General features: G+C 37.0%; 3 protein-coding genes across 5 annotated transcripts in view; 2 read left to right on the top strand and 1 right to left on the bottom strand.

The window, feature by feature from the left end:
* Positions 1 to 445: 445 nt before the first annotated feature.
* xk (X-linked Kx blood group antigen, Kell and VPS13A binding protein) lies at positions 446 to 10,853 on the top strand. Its single transcript, XM_087804838.1, has 3 exons — positions 446 to 829; positions 4,525 to 4,787; positions 8,752 to 10,853. Exons 1-3 carry the CDS (start codon positions 585 to 587, stop codon positions 9,603 to 9,605), a joined length of 1,362 nt encoding a protein of 453 aa, XP_087660964.1. The 5' UTR covers positions 446 to 584; the 3' UTR covers positions 9,606 to 10,853.
* A 1,547-nt stretch (positions 10,854 to 12,400) lies between these two features.
* Positions 12,401 to 16,411, bottom strand: dynlt3 (dynein light chain Tctex-type 3). Its single transcript, XM_087803420.1, has 5 exons — positions 16,226 to 16,411; positions 14,755 to 14,796; positions 14,566 to 14,689; positions 14,411 to 14,488; positions 12,401 to 12,881 (listed from the first exon to the last, which is right to left on the bottom strand). Exons 1-5 carry the CDS (start codon positions 16,250 to 16,252, stop codon positions 12,811 to 12,813), a joined length of 342 nt encoding a protein of 113 aa, XP_087659546.1. The 5' UTR covers positions 16,253 to 16,411; the 3' UTR covers positions 12,401 to 12,810.
* Positions 16,412 to 18,127: 1,716 nt separating this feature from the next.
* sytl5 (synaptotagmin-like 5) overlaps positions 18,128 to 19,626 on the top strand; it is a 55,433-nt gene continuing 53,934 nt past the window's right edge. For all 3 annotated transcript variants that reach the window (XM_087803419.1, XM_087803418.1, XM_087803417.1), the window contains exon 1: positions 18,128 to 18,540. The gene's annotated coding sequence lies outside the window, so the exon portion shown is untranslated. The remainder of the gene's footprint in view (positions 18,541 to 19,626) is intronic.

Below are 19,626 nucleotides of genomic sequence, written 5' to 3'. Positions count from 1 at the left end.
TATTCATCAATAAAGTTATATTGTCTAGATTTTACAGATTATTGACCGTCGAACTTCGGTCCGAGCTTAGACAAGACGTTTAACAGACGTCTAAGGTTCACTGGGAAGTTATTTATTTATTTTAATTCCTTACATTAGAACAAGTAGCATTGCTAAGCTAGCATTATCCAGTTTTAAACGTATTTTACTTAACATAATTTTACAAAAAGTTAGACTTTTAATGGGCTAGTCATTATTTTCAATCCATCGTTTAAAGAAGAAATAACTCATTATGTATGTTTATTTCGTGCAGTTAAGATTTATGAATGAGATTAAAAAGAATGGATTCTCAAAAACGACGCATGCGCACTCGGACGTATCGACGCAAATCTGGTCGATTGCCCACAGATAGCATCAGCAGCGCCCCCTGTCGGCCCTCCTCGCTACTACTACAAAAAAGCGTGTGAGAACCAATCCGACAGTCTTGCTGCTGCTGGACCCGCTCGGAACCACGTCCTCCTCCTCCTCCTCAGGCGGACGTCTGCGGGGAAATGGATGCTCGTTCCCGGGGCTCAGGCTCCCGCGGGCGGCGGGGCGACTGAGAAATGCGGTTCCCGAGCTCCATCTTCGTGTCGGTGTGTCTGTTCACGGCGGAGACCACCGCGGCTCTCTACCTCAGCTCCACGTACCGCTCGGCCGGGGACCGGATCTGGCAGGGACTGACGCTGCTGTTCGCGCTGGTCCCGTCGGTGCTGGTCCAGATGACGCTCACCTTCATCCACCGGGACCTGAGCCGAGACAAGCCGCTGATCCTGCTGCTCCACATCCTGCAGCTCGGACCCGTCGTCAGGTCAGTTTTTTTGGTTCGTTTTTTTTACCGCGAAATGATGGCGGTTTTAACGCCGATTAATCGACTTGGAATCGATCAGATCCCTGTGAGTTTGATAGACATCTGTCGCCTCTCGTCGATGTCAATCTCCGGCTGTTTGACTGACAGGCCTGTGAACTCTGGTCTGACCATCTGTCCCAGCATTGATCCCGTGATGCTCGTGACACACACACACACACAACAACAAACACACAACAAACACAACAACAAAAACACGAGATTAAGTTCTCAGCTTCAATATAGGGAATTAAAGGTATTATCTCATATTTAGAAGCCTTTTAGTTACTTCTTAGAGTTGATTTAATGTGTATAGGAATGTCAAGAAATGACAAATATCTACAAAATTCAAACTTAAAAAATGAGGAACAGAAATAAAGATGTCATAATAAATTGGACGATAATAAATAAATAAAATACTGGACATTAATGTGGAAATATAATATTATTAATCACAGGGCCGGGTCTAGACAGGCATGTATGAGGGGGCAGCCACAAATCTTGAGGGGGCATTGTGCCAGGCCCCCTCTTGCCCCTGCCTAGACCCAGCCCTGATTAATCATATGAAAAAAGATAATAATGCATATGGAAAAGGTGAAGTATATACAGTAGTTCCTTCTTAGAGTTGATTTAATGTGTACAGGAATGTCAAGAAATGTAAGAAATATCTACAAAATTCCAACTTCAAAATGAAGAACAGCAATAAAAAGGTTATAATAAATGGGACGATAATAAATAAAACAATACTCAACATTAACGTGGAGATATATTATTAATTATATTAAAAAGATAATAATGCATATGGAAAAGGTGAAGTATATACAGTAGTTCCTTCTGAGAGTTGATTTAATGTTTATGGGGATGTCAAGAAATGACCAATATCTACAAAATTCAAACTTTATAAGTGAAGAACAGCAATAAAGATGTCATAATAAATGGGACAATAACAAATAAAACAATACTCAACATTAATGTGGAAATATAATATTATTAATTATATTAAGAAAAAAAAATAATGCATATGGGAAAAGGTGAAGTATATACAGTAGTTCCTTCTTAGAGTTGATTTAATATTTATTAAAAATTTTAAGAAAATGACAGATTATTTGAGAAATAAATAGGCAACTAAATAAAAACCCTAATTGAAGAAAAGAGAAATACGAATGTCTGGGACGGTAATACTTGACAAAATACTGTACAATAATAGATAGATAGATACAACTTTATCGATCCCTCTGGAGGATCTCCTTCGCGGAATTGTTTTTGCAGTCAGCACACAGCAACACAGACGATAGATTCATAAAAAACAAGAACAAAGCACAATAAAAATAAAGTGAAATATGACAGTCTAAAGATAAAGAACATAGATCAAAGACAAATAACAAAGACAAAGGATACAAAGATTGACATGGAATATAATAATTTGTTTCACTCCACTCGTGCCTCCAAACTCAGAATTAAACAATCTAATAACAAGAGGAATGAATGAGTCCCTGAGTCTGTTAGTGTTGCATCATGGGAGGAGCATTCGTGCTCCATCTGCTTCTCTGCTCACTGATGACAGTGTTCAGAGGATGACATGATGTGGGAATAGATACATGTTAAATGCCATACAATTAAATGGAAAGTAAATTGAAATGACAAACATCTTAACATATAAATATATACATTAAACAAAAGTAAATATATCGTCTGAATATAATGTATACTCAGAAGCTTTTAATTACTGTTTAAAGTTTATGGGAATGTCAACAAATATAAGGAATATCTACAAAAGTAAATAGGCAACTAATTAAAACTTTAAACACGAGGAAATCGGAAATAAAGATGTCATAATAAATGGGACGATAATAAATAAAAAAAATACTCTACATTAATGTGGGAATAGGTAAATCATTTAAAATATATTGAGAAAATAAAATAAATGTGTATGGAAATTGGAAAATATATTAACATGTAAATAGAAACTAGATCAATAAATACAAACATTAATGTGAATACATTTAAAGGGAAAAAATACATGGGGAAATATAAAAACATATTAATATAAATTCAATTTTGGAGATAAATAAAAAATGAATCAGAAAATGTAATTTACAAACAATCACTAATAAACATAAAAGACCCACATATGTATAATATGTTTTTTCTCTATTTATTTAACACCCAGGGAAGATACATTGATAAATAAAGTTATATGAGAGTAAATAAATACATTTGAGGTGTTGCTAAATACATAAGATAATAGTGCACAATGATTGAAATACATAAATTAAATACAAATATATTTAACAGATACATATATAAATACACATAGTTTAAACAGGAAATATTTATTTAATTAAAAAAAGGAAAGTATATATATCTATTTATGTGTTATAAAAATAATACTAGAAAATGACCTTTTAAAAAATGAATAGACTCGTCAGTTTGACTAAAGATCAAAAGATCTAAGATGTTAATATTTAAACTATCAAATGGTTTCAACTTGTTTATTTAACAAGTCATGCTTAACTTGACTTCTGGTTTATTCAACATGAAAGTGATGAACCTCAGATCACCAGACCATCATGACAAATAACTTCCTCTTAATTTCCCCCCAAAAACATTTAAAACTCCACAGCAGTTTTTATTTTTATTTTTTCCGTAGCCACTAGTTCACTATCAACACGGCTCCTCTTACGGTGGTTCGTGCAGCAGCACGTCGAGAGGAAACTTGTGCGTCTCCGAGATAAGGAGCTCCTCGCACAACAAGATATGCTTCAAGAGCGTCTGGTTTCCTCCTCGACCGCCGATCGCAGGAAAGAAGGCGAAGAGCAGAAGCTCAGAATAGCGCGTGATCATCAACTTCTTATCTCTGTCAACACAATCCGGCTTGATGCGGTTTCACTTCCTGTCATGCAAGTGGATTTTAAACACAAACATTTACATAAATACAGTACAGGCCAAAAGTTTTGACACACCTTTTTTTTTATTCAACATATTTTTCTTTTGTTTATATTGTAGATCATCAGAGCTACGAATGAAAACATGTGGAATTATGTTCTCAGCAAAAAAAGAAGGGACACAATTTTTTATAAAAATTGCTTGTATTTTAATTCATAAATTAATTTGAATTAAAGTTTCTAAAAGAACAAACGTGTATATTTAAAAAAAGGAAAAATAATCAAATGCACAAAAAAGAAAGGATTATTATGCTGTAGAACAAGTTGAAGTCAACATTTTTATCAATATAAATTCCATTTTAAATTGAGATATAAAAGTACTTTATTCAAAGAAATAATACGCACATTAATGATAAATAGGAGGAAGAAAGGACGAGAGAAAAAGGTCTTAAAACACTTTGTAGAAAACTTTATTAACAATGACAGCACTTCTATTAATATTTCAACTGGGCTACGTGAAGCTTCATGAAACAGTGTCATGTTGTTTAGAGGTCAGTAGGTGGCGCCATCACTTTAAAAACAATGTGATGTTTCATTAAAACAGTTCAAAACAAAGGAAAATAGTACAGAGACCGCCATCTAGTGGTAAATAATGACACTGCTTCATAAAGCTTCGTCAGATACACTTGCTAACATATTAGCTTAGCTATTGGTTACTGAGGAAAAAGTGAACCCGACAAGCTTCTGTCAAATTAAACGTGGAATGTTCCGCAGATGTCTGGAGGCGTTCTGCATCTACGGGAGCGTGGGCCGGGTGGAGGAGCCGTACGTCAGCATCACCAGGAAGAAGCAGATTCCCGGCCGGGGTCAGTCTGAGGAGGTGGAGCGTCAGGTGGGGCAGGCGGAGGGCAAGCTCTTCACGCACCGGGCCGCCTTCGCTCGCACCTCCGTCATCCAGGCCTTCCTGGGCTCCGCCCCCCAGCTCACCCTGCAGCTCTACATCTGCGTCCTGCAGCAGCGACTGTCCATCGGGAGAGGTGAGTGACATCAGTGATATCCAGGGTCAGGGGAGGCAGATGAGGCAGTGCCTCACCCCTCAATATGCGATCTATCACAAAATGGGCTGATACATGCAATTGACACGCACCGGTTGCAAATTTAAAAACAACATTCATTTAATATAACACAGGAAAATTGGAAAATGATCAGGATAAAATGTGATTTAATTTCAAATATAATTTGACTTCAAGGTTTGACTATTATTATTCAATAATTAATATATCTAAAAATGTTGAATATTTTCAAAATTATTTCATTTTTTCCCCCGTATTGTTTGATATTCTAATGACAATAATTAAAAAATATATATATTTTTTAAAACTTTCATTTGTTTTTTTCTTTTTGATTGTAGTCTTTTAAATTCAATATTAAACTGTGAGTATCATAGTGGCACCAGACAATATTGAATTTAAACAAAATATTTTTTGAATGATAGAATTTGAATAACAAATCCTGTCTGGAAACCCCCCCGCAATTTCTTTATTTAAATGAAAGGATTCAATAGAAACAACTTGAACCTTTTTATATACAAATTCATTTTTTAATTATTTAATAAAAACGAATTTAACCTATTCATATAAAATGAAATTATTTAATTATTCAATAAAAACAAACTTAAAAAAAAGTTAATTTAAAAAATAATTAAATGCTAGAAAAACAACATTTAAATTAAGTTTCAACATTTATAATGTCAAATTCATTCATTCCGATGGCACAAATAAAATAAAAAATCAAATTTTTGTCTCCGACCTTTAAACAAATTCAACTTTTGACATATAAATGATTGAATTCAAATAATAAAAAAGGACTTAATGCTTAAATAACATTACAATGAAAACAATGACATTAGTGTTTGAAATCCTTAATTCATATTTAATTATTTACATACTGTGACATGAAAAAGTTTCCATATTCCAAAAATATATCTAAAACCTAGCATCAGTCTGTCCGTGAAATTCTTCAAAAACCCTGCTGGATCCAGATGGTAATCTGGAACACCACCAAAGTAAACCATCAATGTTTCCTGAAATTTCATTTAAAATATCCAATAACTTACAACTAACCTATCTCTATAGAAATACTAACTCTTCCCCACATTTGCACAAGTAAGATCTTTGCACAGTGAATTAAACAATTTCAATAAAGTTCGACCTTTCATGCCTTTTTGATCTATTTCAACAAAGTGTCTGAAGATGTTTGCTCTACCAGGGTGAGGCGTCATTTGCATCTCTTTTTGAATATCAAATATTGAAGCCATACTTGTGAACAAGAGCTTTCAAAAGACACCTGTGATGTTCCAGCGAAAAATGTTTTCAACTTTGCGGGTTAAGTTTGTGACAGAAGAAGTGGGACGATCGCAGTATATTGTGATACTGTAGCTTCAACAACACTGTTTCAACAACTTTTTACTGCCTTTTACAACAAATAAATGAGCAAATACTGTCTCTAATCAAATCTAAAAGTGCTTCTTAAAATATTAACAAAGAATGTAAACTTATATTACATTAACAATAAAGTGCATTAACACAAACAACCTGGAGCAACATGTAATATCCAGTATCTGTTTGATTTTAACTTTTAACTTTCTTTTAAAGTCAAAATGAGTCCAAACATCAGCTTTAAAAGCTGCTGGTCGCTGGTGTTTCCTTTCTTTTTCACTTATTGCTGACATTTCACCTGTTCTGTTGTTAATTTTGCACGGAGGAAATGACGAATGTCGCCACCTAGTGGTCGGAGGTTTAATTGCAGCACACTAACGAATAAATGCCGTAAATATTTGAGTGTTATTTGTAAAATAAAACATAGAATGATTGTCTTTTTATACACACACTATTGAAATATAAACCATAAAATAAATTTTATTTAAAATAAAATGTTATTTCAAAGGTTTCAAAGACTATTCGTTCTTTTTAAACATCGATACAGTATCAGGAATAAAAAAATTGCCATGTATCGTTATATCGATATTTTCTTACACCCCCTATTGATAAGCGGGCCAAACGTTCAATTTTACATTTTGTGGCTTTAAAATCACATTTTACTTTCATCAATTTTAATAGTTAACATTACAATAATAATAAATTAATTTTAAAATGTCAATTTTTGTTTTGCAATTACACCTTCGGCCACTAGATGGCTAGCGGTCATCACTCCCTCCGCAGCTAAAGGAACAATGAAATCCGGGAAGACCCGGGCGATGACTGAGGACGAGAGGATACAGTCGACTCCAGCATCTTTTAAAGCTGATGTTTGGACATATTTTGGTTTCAAAACAAATCAAAGCAGTTACGACTTCGTCAAGAGTCATGTGGTCTGCAAATACTGCAACACCAGAGTCAAGTACTCAGGACAATACTACAAATATATCCTTGTTACTATGGTATAACGACGTGCTCTGACCAGTTAAGTGAAATTGTTGGACTTCTGTTCAACATGAGCTTGACCCTGGGAAGAGTTCCACTACTGTGGAAGACGTCCTGTGTGGTACCGGTGCCGAAGACTCAGCACCCTAAGGATCCCAGCTGCTACAGACCTGTGGCCTTGACATCCCACCTTATGAAGGCTCTGGAGCGGCTGGTCCTTAGTTACCTGAGTCCTCTGGCGCGCTCCTCCATGGATCCGTTGCAGTTTGCCTACCAACCTGACATCGGCGTGGAGGACGCCATCATCTTCCTTCTCCACCGAGCACTTTCTCACCTGGAGTCGCCTGGAAGCACAGTGAGGATCCTTTTCCTGGATCTAAGCAGTGCTTTCAATACCATCAGGTCGAACATCCTGAGGGACAAGCTGGAGCTGTCTGGAGCGGACACTCACCTCATTGTGGGCTACCTCACCAACCGTCCACAGTTCGTGAGGACCCGGGATGGTGTTTAGAAGACTGTACTGTGCAGTGTAGGGGTCCCCCAGGGAACGGTGTTGGCACCGTTCCTCTTTTCACTGTACACTGCAGACTTCCAACACCTTTCTCCCACCAGTCACCTGCAAAAGTTCTCGGACGACTCCGCCATCGTCGGCCTCATTAAGGACGGGGATGATGGGTCGTACCGGGGACTTGTCCAGGACTTTGTTGACTGGTGCCTGGAAAACCACCTCCAGATCAACTCCAACAAAACTAAGGAGTTGATTGTGGATTTCCGGCGGTGTCCCTCCATCTCCCCCTCACCACTGAACATCCAGGGACAGGACATTGAGATTGTCACATCTTAAAAGTTCCTGGGTGTTCACCTCAACAACCGCCTGGACTGGGTGGATAACACTGCTGCTCTTTATAAAAAAGGGCGGAGTAGACTCTACCTGCTCCGGAGGTTGAGGTCGTTTGGTGTCCGGGGGCCACTCCTGAAGTCATTCTATGACTCAGTGGTGGCCTCTGCCATCTTCAACGGTGTGGTCTGCTGGGGGAGCAGCATGACAGCAAAGGATAGGGCTAAACTGGACAGCCTTATTAAGAAGGCCGGTTACATCCTAGGGCGCCCCCTGGATCCTGTGGAGGAAGTGACTGGGAGGAGGATACGGAGCAAGCTGGGTTCCATGAGGAGGAACTTGTCTCACCCTCTCCAGCACACACTGAGGCCATTGAGGAGCTCCATCAGTGATAGGATGCTCCATCCTCGGTGTGTGAGGGAGAGGTACCGCAGGTCCTTCCTCCCTACTGCCATCAGACTCCACAACAAGAACACAGCCAGATAATTATCTAACTGCACCTTTCTTGTTATTTTTGTAAATATGATTGTGTATATAATATAGTGCAGATTTATTTTCTATTCTATTTAGATTTTTTCTTTTATTTTTAATATTTTATTTCTGGGTGTTTTATTTTTTCTGGTATATTGCTCTTGCTGTTGTTAAAACGAATTTCCCCTCGCAGGACAATAAAGGGATTCTGATTCTGATTCTGATAACAATCTATCATGTGGAAATCAACTTTCGGATCTCTCCCTGCAGGGACTCTGATGGTCATCTCTCTCCTCTCCATCGTCTACGGAGCTCTGCGCTGCAACATCCTGGCCATCAAGATCAAATACGACGAGTACGAGGTGGACGTGCGCCCGATGGCCTACGTGACCATCTGCCTGTGGCGCGGCCTGGAGATCGCCACGCGGGTGGCGGTCCTGGTCCTCTTCAGCTCCGTGCTGCAGCTCTGGGTCCTGCCCGTGGTGCTCCTCAACTTCCTGGTCTTCTTCCTGTACCCGTGGATCATGTTCTGGGTCAGCCACTCGCCGTTCCCCGAGAACATCGAGAAGACCCTGAGCAAAGTGGGGACGACCATCGTGCTCTGCATGCTCACCTTCCTGTACGCCGGCATCAACATGTTCTGCTGGTCCGCCGTGCAGATCCGACTGAGCGACCCGGACCTCATCAACAAAACCCAGAACTGGTACGGGATGGCGGTTTATTACCTGCTGCGTTTCCTGGAGAACGCCTCGCTGCTCCTGCTGTGGTTCTTCTACAAGACGGACTTCTACAATTTCCTCTGCGCGCCCCTGGTGGTGGTGCACCTGCTGGTCGCCTACGCCGTCGGCATCTTCTTCATGATGGTCTTCTACCAGTTCTGCCACCCGTGCCGGACCCTCTTCACCTCCATGTCCCGGGAGATCTGGGACTGCTCGTCCCTGCTGTGTCTCAGGGGCGACCCCTCCTCGCCGCCCAGCAGGAGGTCCACCCAGGACTCCCCGCTCCCGGCCTCCTCTTCCGGCCCGGCCAACGACACCACCTACGACATGCTGGACGACACGCCGTGCGACGTTTCCAACCACCAGGAGGACGATAAAGGAGCGCCGACGCTCGAACACCCTTAAAATGTGCCAGAAACAAATCTGTGGAAGTGTATCAGCGCCATCACTATATCGAGTGTTGACACCCTTTTTTGAGCCTTTAATTTACAGTTTTGGTAAAGTTTCTATGGAAGCACATTCCTGCCAGGTGAGAAATAAAATTAAAAAGTAAAAGTTGGTTAAGAATAAACAAAAAAAAAGCGTGATGCATTCACTTAACTCTGTCACTTAGTAGTTTTAGTGTTGTTTTCTTGCCTTATTCAATGTGATTTCACATGAATTTTATATGTCAAGTTCATCACAAAATGTTGTAGTATGTCCTAAATATTAGAAGCGTCAACATGAAAACACCAGCAACGTTAAATAACAAGGAATTCGTTTTCCATACACTTTAATAGCAACTGAATGTAATGGTGACTTTTTTTTTAACTAACTTTATTCTTATTCTTATTTTTACCTTACTTTTTTTTCTACCTGGCAGGAATGGGATTCTATGAATCTCTATGTTGAAGGCTTTTGATTAATTTTTATAACGATTCATTTCATAACAATAACTCAAAAATCTAATTTAAAATGTTGGTATAATAGTGTCATCATTATTATATACAACGTAAACATCAAACAAACAAAAACACAAAATAACAGCAACAGCCCTTTAACAATCACAAATTCATTTCCCCTAAGCTTTAGCTACTGAAATCGATTTTTTATTATTACTTAATATTTATAATTTTTTTACTATCCTTTTTTTCACCTGGTGGGAATGTGCTTCCATAAATGACTATATTAAAATGCTGATTTTTTTCTCCATATTTTTAAATTGAAATATAAAAAGAATGCCTTTTTTTAAACACATAAGAGTTTGGTAATTTAATAATAATACATATATTACTTTTTTAAATCCAGTATTGAAAAAAAAAGCATATGAAAATATCGGTATAATACTGACCTCCTTTTTCTTATGGTATGTAAGGCTGTTAGTTATTAAAAAATATTGAATTAAGATATATATATTTTTAATTATTTTATCTTTAACAAAATTAATTCACTTTGAAAATATTTGAAAATCTTCAATTATTAAAAAAAAAGGAAAAATAAACCTTTCAAAATACCGATTATTTTAGTGAATTAAAGGATTAAACTTTTGAAATGTTAAACTCAACCATTTTATATTCTGACGGCACTGATTCACTTCCATGCAAATCATTCAAGTGCCACACTCGTTTTTTTAACTTCTACTCATCATTACGACCGGCCGCCTCTATAATCAAAGACGATGGATCTGTAAAAAAAATGCTGCATCACCATCAGCTGTCCGTCGTTGAATGTATCGAGCATGAGAGCTGCATGTTCCACGTCCACACTTGGCTGCTTTTTCTACGACTCCAGCTTTAATATTAGTGAATCTCACTCTAGTGACGTGAATCCCATCTTCACCCGCCACGAAAAAAAAAACAAACATGTGAAGCACGGCTCGTTTTGACCGTGTCCGGATTTTTTGCACGTTTGCACACAAAGTGTCTTTGGCAGCTGAGAACTCAAGCTTTTTACGTATTCACCTCTTTTTTTTTGTTGTCTTTTTTCAAATGCCTCAGCAGGTGTTGGGAAGTTTAACTTAGTTTAAAAAAAAAAAGAGTAAAGATTTGTACATGTTTTTGCACAAAATGTGAAGTGACTTTTGAATCTCAAGAGCCACGATGTAAAGAATCAAAGGAATAAAAATGCATTTCAATGTAAACAATAATTGCAAATTGAAATAAATGTATATTTCTATGGAAACGTTTCAAAGTTTTAATGAAAATTTGGATCTTCTTGTTGCAGTGTATTTGTGTGCTCGGTTCAGAGAGGAAGGAAATCACGGACCACAAACTAGAACCAGAGCAACCACATCTATCCAGCAGCTCCCTCACACAATCACTGGCCTACATTTAATCCATCGATACAATTCAATACTTTCCTGGTCTTTTGAAATATCACTGATGGCCATTTACTAAACGGGACGACTGGTCGCAGTGGAGCTTCAGAACTACACAAAAATAATAAAAAACAGCTTGTGGAGCGGTAGCGAGTGCTTCACCTTCAAATGATTTATGGATCCAGATGGTCATCTAGAATGTATGCTTTTTTTTGTCCCGCTTGATAAAGATTTCACTGAAATATTTTTCTCTTTATACATTTTTTGGGATTATTTGCTGAGCTGAAAGACAGGAAAAAAATGACATAATCATAGTGCTCCTGCTGATTTAGCATTATAGCTATATTATTTTTTAAAGTAATAAACCCTTGTGTTGTCTCTGGGTCAAGGTGAAGCAAGCAATACAAGGGATACAACAATGAACTTTGTTTTTCTGGCTTTCGGGTCACCTCGGCCCAGAGATAACACAAGGGTTAATGGTTGTTTTTTTTGCAGGTTGTACCATTTTATTTTTGTAATTATCCGTCAGTCGGTGGGTAAAAATAATGCCAAGATTAAACAGGTTAGGAACCCCTGACTTAAGGGACAATGGTTTCGAATGAAATGTAATTATCGGGTTAAATCTATATGGATTTTTTTTTTAAGTAATTGAGGAAGAAAATAATGGCATTTACTTTTTAATTTGCATTAAGTCATAGTGCTCCAGAATTGAAGTAGGGTTGGAAAAAGTCATTGGATAATCTATGAGGAACATCTAGACATCGATGCATCTGCGATGTAAAGACAAACTTACAAGTACTTCTAGTTCCCTGACTAGTTCCCAAAAAACTCAAGTGGAGAATAATTTAAAACACTGTAATAACGCCCTCTTATGGACATAAATAATAATAAAAAAAGGCAGTAATTAACAGTTTGATAAGATTTATTCATGTATTACAAATATTTTAAAAACAAATGAACAGAAGGATTCAAAGTAAATTAAGTACTTGATGTTTGATGTCAAAACTATATAAACATTCAGCTCAACAAGTCTTCATCGCTGAGATAAAGGTGTAACTCTAACAAAAATAATTTCCTTCAGCAGCTCCGAGGACTTGAGAATGTCTGTACTGGCTACGAAAAAAAAGGAACATTTAAGTTACAAACGAATGATCGGTTTGGTTAGCAGTGAACTTTTTTTTTGCACGTCCGAGTCAAGATTTCAGCATCGCTGACGGTACATTTTTCCCGTTTGGTTTGACATTCCGCTCGATTCCTTGATGGATGCGACATTCCGAGGTTGATGGTGTTGGAGCGAGAAGAAGCCACGCGGCGTCACAGAGCTACGGCGAAAACGCTGACCACACAGTTTATGGTGCGGTTTTCCCATCTGACGGTGCAGCTCCCTAAAAAACAGACGGACGTCACATCGAGTAAGATTCTCCGCTGAGGTTTGAAATCCGCGACAATCAGTCTGAATGATGAACAAGTGAATAGTTGTTATTGTGTAGCTGCTCCAAGGGTCATGACCTCACTATTCAGGTCAGAGAAGAGGCCAGAGGGGGCTCCGTACTTCGGTGAATGAAGCTTAGGAATTTGCAAATGAAGCATGTCCACGATGGTTGGATGAAGCTTTTGAAAAGCAGGTCGGGTGGTTAAAAGAGGGGTATATCATCTTGATAACGTTGTGAGCAAGCTCAGGTTTCTACATCTTAAAGTGAAATTTTACTCATTTTCAGTGATTATTCTCAGAGTAATCTGTTACTTCTTAGAGTTATAGACAAAAATGTAAGTCTGTGCTAATGTAACGACTGTAGTGTTTGGATAATAAAAAACAAACATATCAATGAAATAGTTCCAGGTACATTTTTCCCAACTATTTATTTAAACCTAAAATGTACTTTTCAGACAAGTGAAAGAACGCTACTTGACTTTCATTATGCTCATTTTGAAAAAACACCCCAAACAACAATACATTGTGTCTCAAACACCCGTGCTGCGTCTCAAAATCGCACACTTTCCTAAGTGCACTGCTTTACAGTACACTGGAAGACAGTGCACTTACTTGCGCAGTGCTCAAATTCAACAGGGTAGTAATGTTTCAAATCAAACACTCCAGCTACACACTTACTGGAAATGACTTGACAATTTCTTCTTCTACTACTTTTAAAAACTGTTTGAAACCAGTCGTTGAAACCCTATCGCTAACACTTGACAGCACTTTTTGCCAATAGAAACAAGTTATTCAGTTGCGTTTCATTTTGTTATTATTGTTGTTGAATCGTTTTGTGGTAAAATGAGGGTTTTCGTGAGACATTTACGCAGGTATCTGCTCCGAAGACTCGTCGTAAATGATGTATCTTGCATTTAGTTTCATCTACGTCACTTAGATGCTGGCATTAAGGGTGAAAGGTATCTATCGATCTTCACTCAATTTTCTGGCTGTTTAAGTGCACCAATTAGCTGCTCATGACGCACAGCATTTTTGCACAATGTAAGTAAGTAAGTAATTTGTATTTATAGAGCGCTTTTCCAGACCAGGGTCACAAAGCGCTTAAACAATAAAAACAATATTCAATAAAATATATACTTTAAAAGTCAAGATAAAACTGATAACACTCATTGGGATGCATTTGTGTACTCAAAATGTAAAGTGCAAGTGCAGAAGTGCGCGATTTGAGACACACTGATGGTATTACGTTCAGCCATGAATGATGATGTTGGTTGGACAAGCTTCCTAAATGAATCTGATCCTAGTTTCGTTGTCGAGACAGCGCTTTAATTTGTAAATATTTATATTTAAAAGAATTTGATTTAAAACATTTAATAGCAAATTAAGGCCTATTTACGATTCATAAATTGAACTCTTTTAAGACTTTCTAAGGATCCCTGAAGCTTCAATAAAAAACATTAATAATAGTTTTCCATCTCTTACCGTCAGTTGTTGTGTCCCAGTAGCAGGAGTTGGCCGTGTGGAGACCAGCGCCCCTTTTTTGCACAATGACGCAGTTCACTGAAACACATTGAAGCCGCTCGATCACATGGATCATGGTGACATCGTAGACCTTCATCCATGACTTAAATCCTCACCGATATACTTGAAAGGTCGTCCTTGTTTGACCAGATAGGTGAGAGATTGCTCAACGATCTTGCTGGTCCACTGCTTGACATTGGTCTGGTTGTAATCGGCTCCACCCACGATAGCTTCTATACACTGAGGCAGAAATGTCAAGAGGTCAGTTACGATGACCAACAGCAGTGTTGAGAACTTAGTAATACCTCTTTGACGGAGTTGGTGACCTCTTCTTGGTTGAAGAGCGACTGTAGGGTCAGGAATAGAACAAACAATTTAATACATCGTTTGATTTTAATGCATTTTCACGTAAGATTAAATGTATATTGCTTGTTTATTATGGCCTGTATTCTCCAACATACTTCGTTACAAAGGAAAACACACTAGGAATGCGTGTATTTGTCCCTTCCTGGCTATCGTCAGTGGTCACTTCCTCCGAGTTTCCTGTTTGTTTGATCGTACGATATAAATAGCTGTGGTCAACTGTGTTTGCATGGTTTTTGTCGCCAATATATACCAGTACTGATGACGTAGAACACGTGTCCTGGTTTATCAAGAATATCCTAATTTTTGGACTGACTCAGGCACAACATTTCCCAAGTTTTCACTCCACATAACTCCACCGCAAAACATCTAAGGCGAGTAAAATGTTTATTGGAATCCCTATTATAGGTAGATAGGTAGATAAACTTATAATACAAGTTATACATTTATCAGTGAATCTGCCAAATATATTTTAAATTGATCGATTAACCAATACATTTTTGGACCCAAAAAAAGCCAATTTCCTGGTCGTGTCCGACCAGCCGTTTTTACTGAAACTTTCCAAGGCTAATTTCATAAATTTAATGAAATACAAATACACCTTAACTGTACATAATGTGTCCATAACTATATTGAAACCACTTATGGTGCGTTTGTTTAATCTGGGCTATTTATTTCATTTTTTTCTAAGCCCATTTCAAGAACCTTTTTTCTTTTTTTAAAATTAAACTTTAATTTATTGATTAAAAATAATAAGCATTATTATCACATAATGAATGTTTATGTTCCCTTTGATTTTAAAGCTCTCCAACGATACCAACTTTCTTTTATAAATCGGGTAAATATTATGACACTTTAACAAAAAGGTGACACAAAAATATTGAAACCTATTGACTTAATATGGAGCAGTTTTACCAGAAATAAGTTAAAAAAAATATCCATAACTTTCTTCGTATTCATCACAGGAAAATGATCCTTATCACTTGAATCATCTTTACAATTATTGTCTGATAATACTTGTTTCTTATAAATAAGAAATATTTTTGAATTATTACACACATACCTATTTCGAGGAAAACAAACATATGTGAAATAAAAAATATGTTTTTTAGCTCGTAAACGTTCATTTATCGACGTATAACAAGGAAGCAGAGAAACAACCGAGACTTAAGTCATTTCTTTCAAATGTATAATGTAACATTTTTATGTTTATTCAATGTAGTTTTGACTATAAACATAAAACTAGCATCTTCAAGCTAACGATGCACCCGGAACCTGAGTGATCACGTGACCTGCCCCGTCTGTCGCCACACCCAACAAAACCACCGCTAGCATAATAACAACAACAGCTAAGCATCACCGAAGATCGACTGTCGACTGACTCAGTGTTTATTGAGAGTACGATCAGTTTACCTCGTCCCCGGAGTTATATTCCTCCATGTTTGAAACGTCTCCTTTGATTCCCTCCGCCCTGACGTTCTTCTCTGCGTCTTCTTCTGTCGGCTGTCACTCTTCTTCGTGCGCTGTTTACGTGCATGACCAAAATGCTCTCAGCTCAATGCTGCCACCTGCTGTCGGGTAGTGGACAAAAGAAACACTTTTTAATTGTTAAAAATATAAAGTTAAAAACAACAACATGTGGAGCGAAGATAAAATCCACACTTCTTATGAAGGCTGTTCACTGAAACGTTGCATGTTATTTAAAAAACAAAAACGTATAGGTGTAGCTACAAAACAAACAGCAGGGGGCAGTATGTCTTCATTTTTTTTTTGCGTTAAGAACTACTTGGAAGAAACAATGTGGTTTGAGTCATTTCACAAATTGAGAATATTATCAGTTTTGGTTACTTTGTTATCTTTTTTATTTCACACTTAAGTAAAGTCAAAACACTCTTTTATAGGTCTACGAAACGATTATAGAAGAAGTAATTTAGACATTACATTTTAAAATGATGTTTTCTGATTTTACTTTGAGAAGTTTATAGTCAGTTTCTATATAATAGTCAGAGCATGAAAGGTGATATGCGAAACTATGTGACTGACGGAAAGCATTTTTTATATATATTTTTTTAGCAGATATGCTTCTATATACAAGAAAAAATGATTGAGACTTCTGGATGATGAAGTTGGTTGCTTATTCTATGTTGGACTTTCTTGACCTTTGTTACATTTTTTAATGTAAAACTGTTACAATAGCTTTTAATTGTTCGTTATGTAACAGCACTTTAATACAGTTTAGTTTCTGTTAATTACCTTTTAAGTTTAGACATATCAGTGCCATCAGCACGATCAAATATTGAACTATTTCTTTTGATTGAAATGTTTCTTTTTTTCTTTAACTTTTTTTTTTATAATTTAGTATTTTTTTAATAATTGAATTAAAATAGTTTCAATATTTTCAAAAAATAAATTAATCTATTTCATCACAAACTGTTTAATATTGTAATTGACATAATTCATTTTTGTACTACATTTAAAAGGTTAAAAAAATTATTTTGAATTATTTGAATTAGAATATTAAACTGCATGTGATAAAATATATTCATTTTGAAAATATTATAATTGGAATTAGTATATCAAATGATATGATTGAAAATCGTAGGCACTAACAGCCTTGGGATGGTGGCATTAGAGAATATATAAAAATGCGAATGAAATAAAATACAATTCTGAGTTCGGGGGCAGGAGTGGAGTAAAAGTATCATGATGTTCTGTTCTATGTTAGTCTTTGTATCCTTTGTCTTTTCTATTTTTCTTTGATTCTTTATCTTTATCTTTAGACTTAGATTGTATCATCTTCTCTTCATTTCTCTTTGTTCTTGTTCTTCCTTATTTTATTTTGATTTATTTTTTATGAAAAATTGCTGTATTTTCTGTGGCTATTGAACAAAAAATCAATAAAGTTCTACCTTACCTTGAAGCAAGCAACACAAGGGATACAACAATGACATTTGTTTTTCTGGCTTTCGGGTCACCTCAACCCGGAGAGAACACAAGGGTTAATGCTTATTTTTTTGCAGGTCGTACCATTTTATTCTTGTAATTATCTGTCATCAGATCAATACAGTTTTACCTTACCTTACCTTACCTTAAAACATTAAAATAATTGATGAGACATTACCATGAAAAGCAATGAATATAAAAAGAAAATGTACAAGTAAGAATAAATAAGTCTTACAGTATATATTTTAAGAATAGCAAACTCTTTATGTAAAAACAAAACCACGTTCATTTTGATGACATAATTAAGAAATATTTTATTGAACACATTTAAAAGATAAACCATTCTACTAGGAAAGGATTAAATGAAAAATATGCATAAAAAAAATAAAAAACGTTAGAAAAATCACAAAGAGCAGCGGTTTAAAACCGACCGATACAATGAATAAACTGTTTAAAAATGTAATAAAACAGTTTATTCAAGTGCTAACAGTAGAAAAACCTGAATCCTATTCTATTCAGTTTTCCTGAATGAAGTCCTCCATCCTCGCAGGTGAGTCCCGCTCGCGCTGCCTACGTGTGTCCTCACAACGCGGGGTTTACCCGACACGCACACACAGGCCACGCCCCCTCCGCTCGGAAACACCCCGGCTGTGGATGTCAGTGGAGCCGCAGACGCACCGACACCGTCACGCTACTCCCGGACAAACGCCTCCGACAACCCACCGGGTTTCCCCCCCACACACACACCACACACACCACAGGATCACCCGCCCCTGCACCTCCAGGTAAGACCCTTTTTCCTCCTCCCGGGTCACCGGTCCGAGACTTCGTCCCGAACCCGCGGTTGTTGTTTCTCTGGCATATGGCAGCTGTTCGTGATCCGTGTTTGTTTAGAGAAGGGTTCTGGTCTCGATCCGCGGGACCAGAACCTGCCCCACATCTCAACTTGTTCAGGTGCAATGCAGCAAAAAAAAAAAAAAAAAATTAGATCTCAGTGGTCGGTTCTGGTGTCGACACCTTAGAGTTGGAACTCACCTGAGACTTGACTCGTGAAGAAGGTTTTTTTTTTTTTTTTTTTTTTTTGGTCAGACCTCCGTGAAGTCATCAGGGTTTCTCTTCAGGGTTGTCCTCCTCAGAAGGTCTCTCTGCAGATGCTGCTGAGAGGGTGGAGGTCTGTGGATGCAGGTGGAACATGTGACTCTTCTTATGGATCCTCTCGTTTGTATTTAAGTTTCCATCTGGTGTTTGGAGGAGAATCCGTAGCGTTGACGCTGGAAATCTCGTTGAACCATATATATATATACTGTATATATATATATATATATATACCTTTTTTTCCTCTGACCCGAGTGTGTCGTGTGATACATACACACACACACATATATATATATATATATATATATATATATATATAGTTAAAGTATCTGGATGTTCTGTTTCATTGTCATTTTTCTTTGATCTATGTTCTTTATCTTTATCTTTAAACTCTTTAGAATCTTATCTTTATTTCTCTTTGTTCTTGTTCTTATTTTATTTTTATTTTTATGAAAAATTGCTGTATTTTCTGTGGCTATTGGAAAAAAACAATTTCAATCAAAAATCAATAAAGTTTTGTACCATACGTCTCTGCTTCTCTGAAGTTTTCCTTCAGATGTAAAACTGAGGTAGAAATGTCCAACACACTGTATAAAACATGTTTTTCATGAATATAGCTGTCGCTTCTTGAACAGTATTTGATTCTGAACCGTCTTCTTTTTATTGAATGATGGATTATTTTAGCATCTCAACCATGTCTTACAACTATATCCACTGCTTATATTATATTTATTATAGTTAGAAATTAAATGTTTTATTGAAAGCGTTTTTATTTG

This window comes from Callionymus lyra, chromosome 12 (genome assembly GCF_982586985.1).
Source record: "Callionymus lyra chromosome 12, fCalLyr1.hap1.1, whole genome shotgun sequence".
NCBI lineage: Eukaryota > Metazoa > Chordata > Actinopteri > Syngnathiformes > Callionymidae > Callionymus > Callionymus lyra.
Note: the sequence above shows the minus strand (reverse complement) of the source record. Positions and strands in the feature narration are given on the sequence as shown.

Bases quoted from the DNA above. Each gene is read 5' to 3' on its own strand.
- xk (XM_087804838.1), top strand. From the start codon at position 585: ATGCGGTTCCCGAGCTCCATCTTCGTGTCGGTGTGTCTGTTCACGGCG. The intron at 830-4,524 runs GTCAGTTTTTTT...AATGTTCCGCAG, and splicing joins CAGCTCGGACCCGTCGTCAG to ATGTCTGGAGGCGTTCTGCA. The intron at 4,788-8,751 runs GTGAGTGACATC...CTCTCCCTGCAG, and splicing joins GCGACTGTCCATCGGGAGAG to GGACTCTGATGGTCATCTCT.
- dynlt3 (XM_087803420.1), bottom strand. From the start codon at position 16,252: ATGGAGGAATATAACTCCGGGGACGAG. The intron at 14,690-14,754 runs GTATTACTAAGT...TTTCTGCCTCAG, and splicing joins TCACCAACTCCGTCAAAGAG to TGTATAGAAGCTATCGTGGG. The intron at 12,882-14,410 runs GTAAGAGATGGA...TCTGTTTTTTAG, and splicing joins CTGGGACACAACAACTGACG to GGAGCTGCACCGTCAGATGG.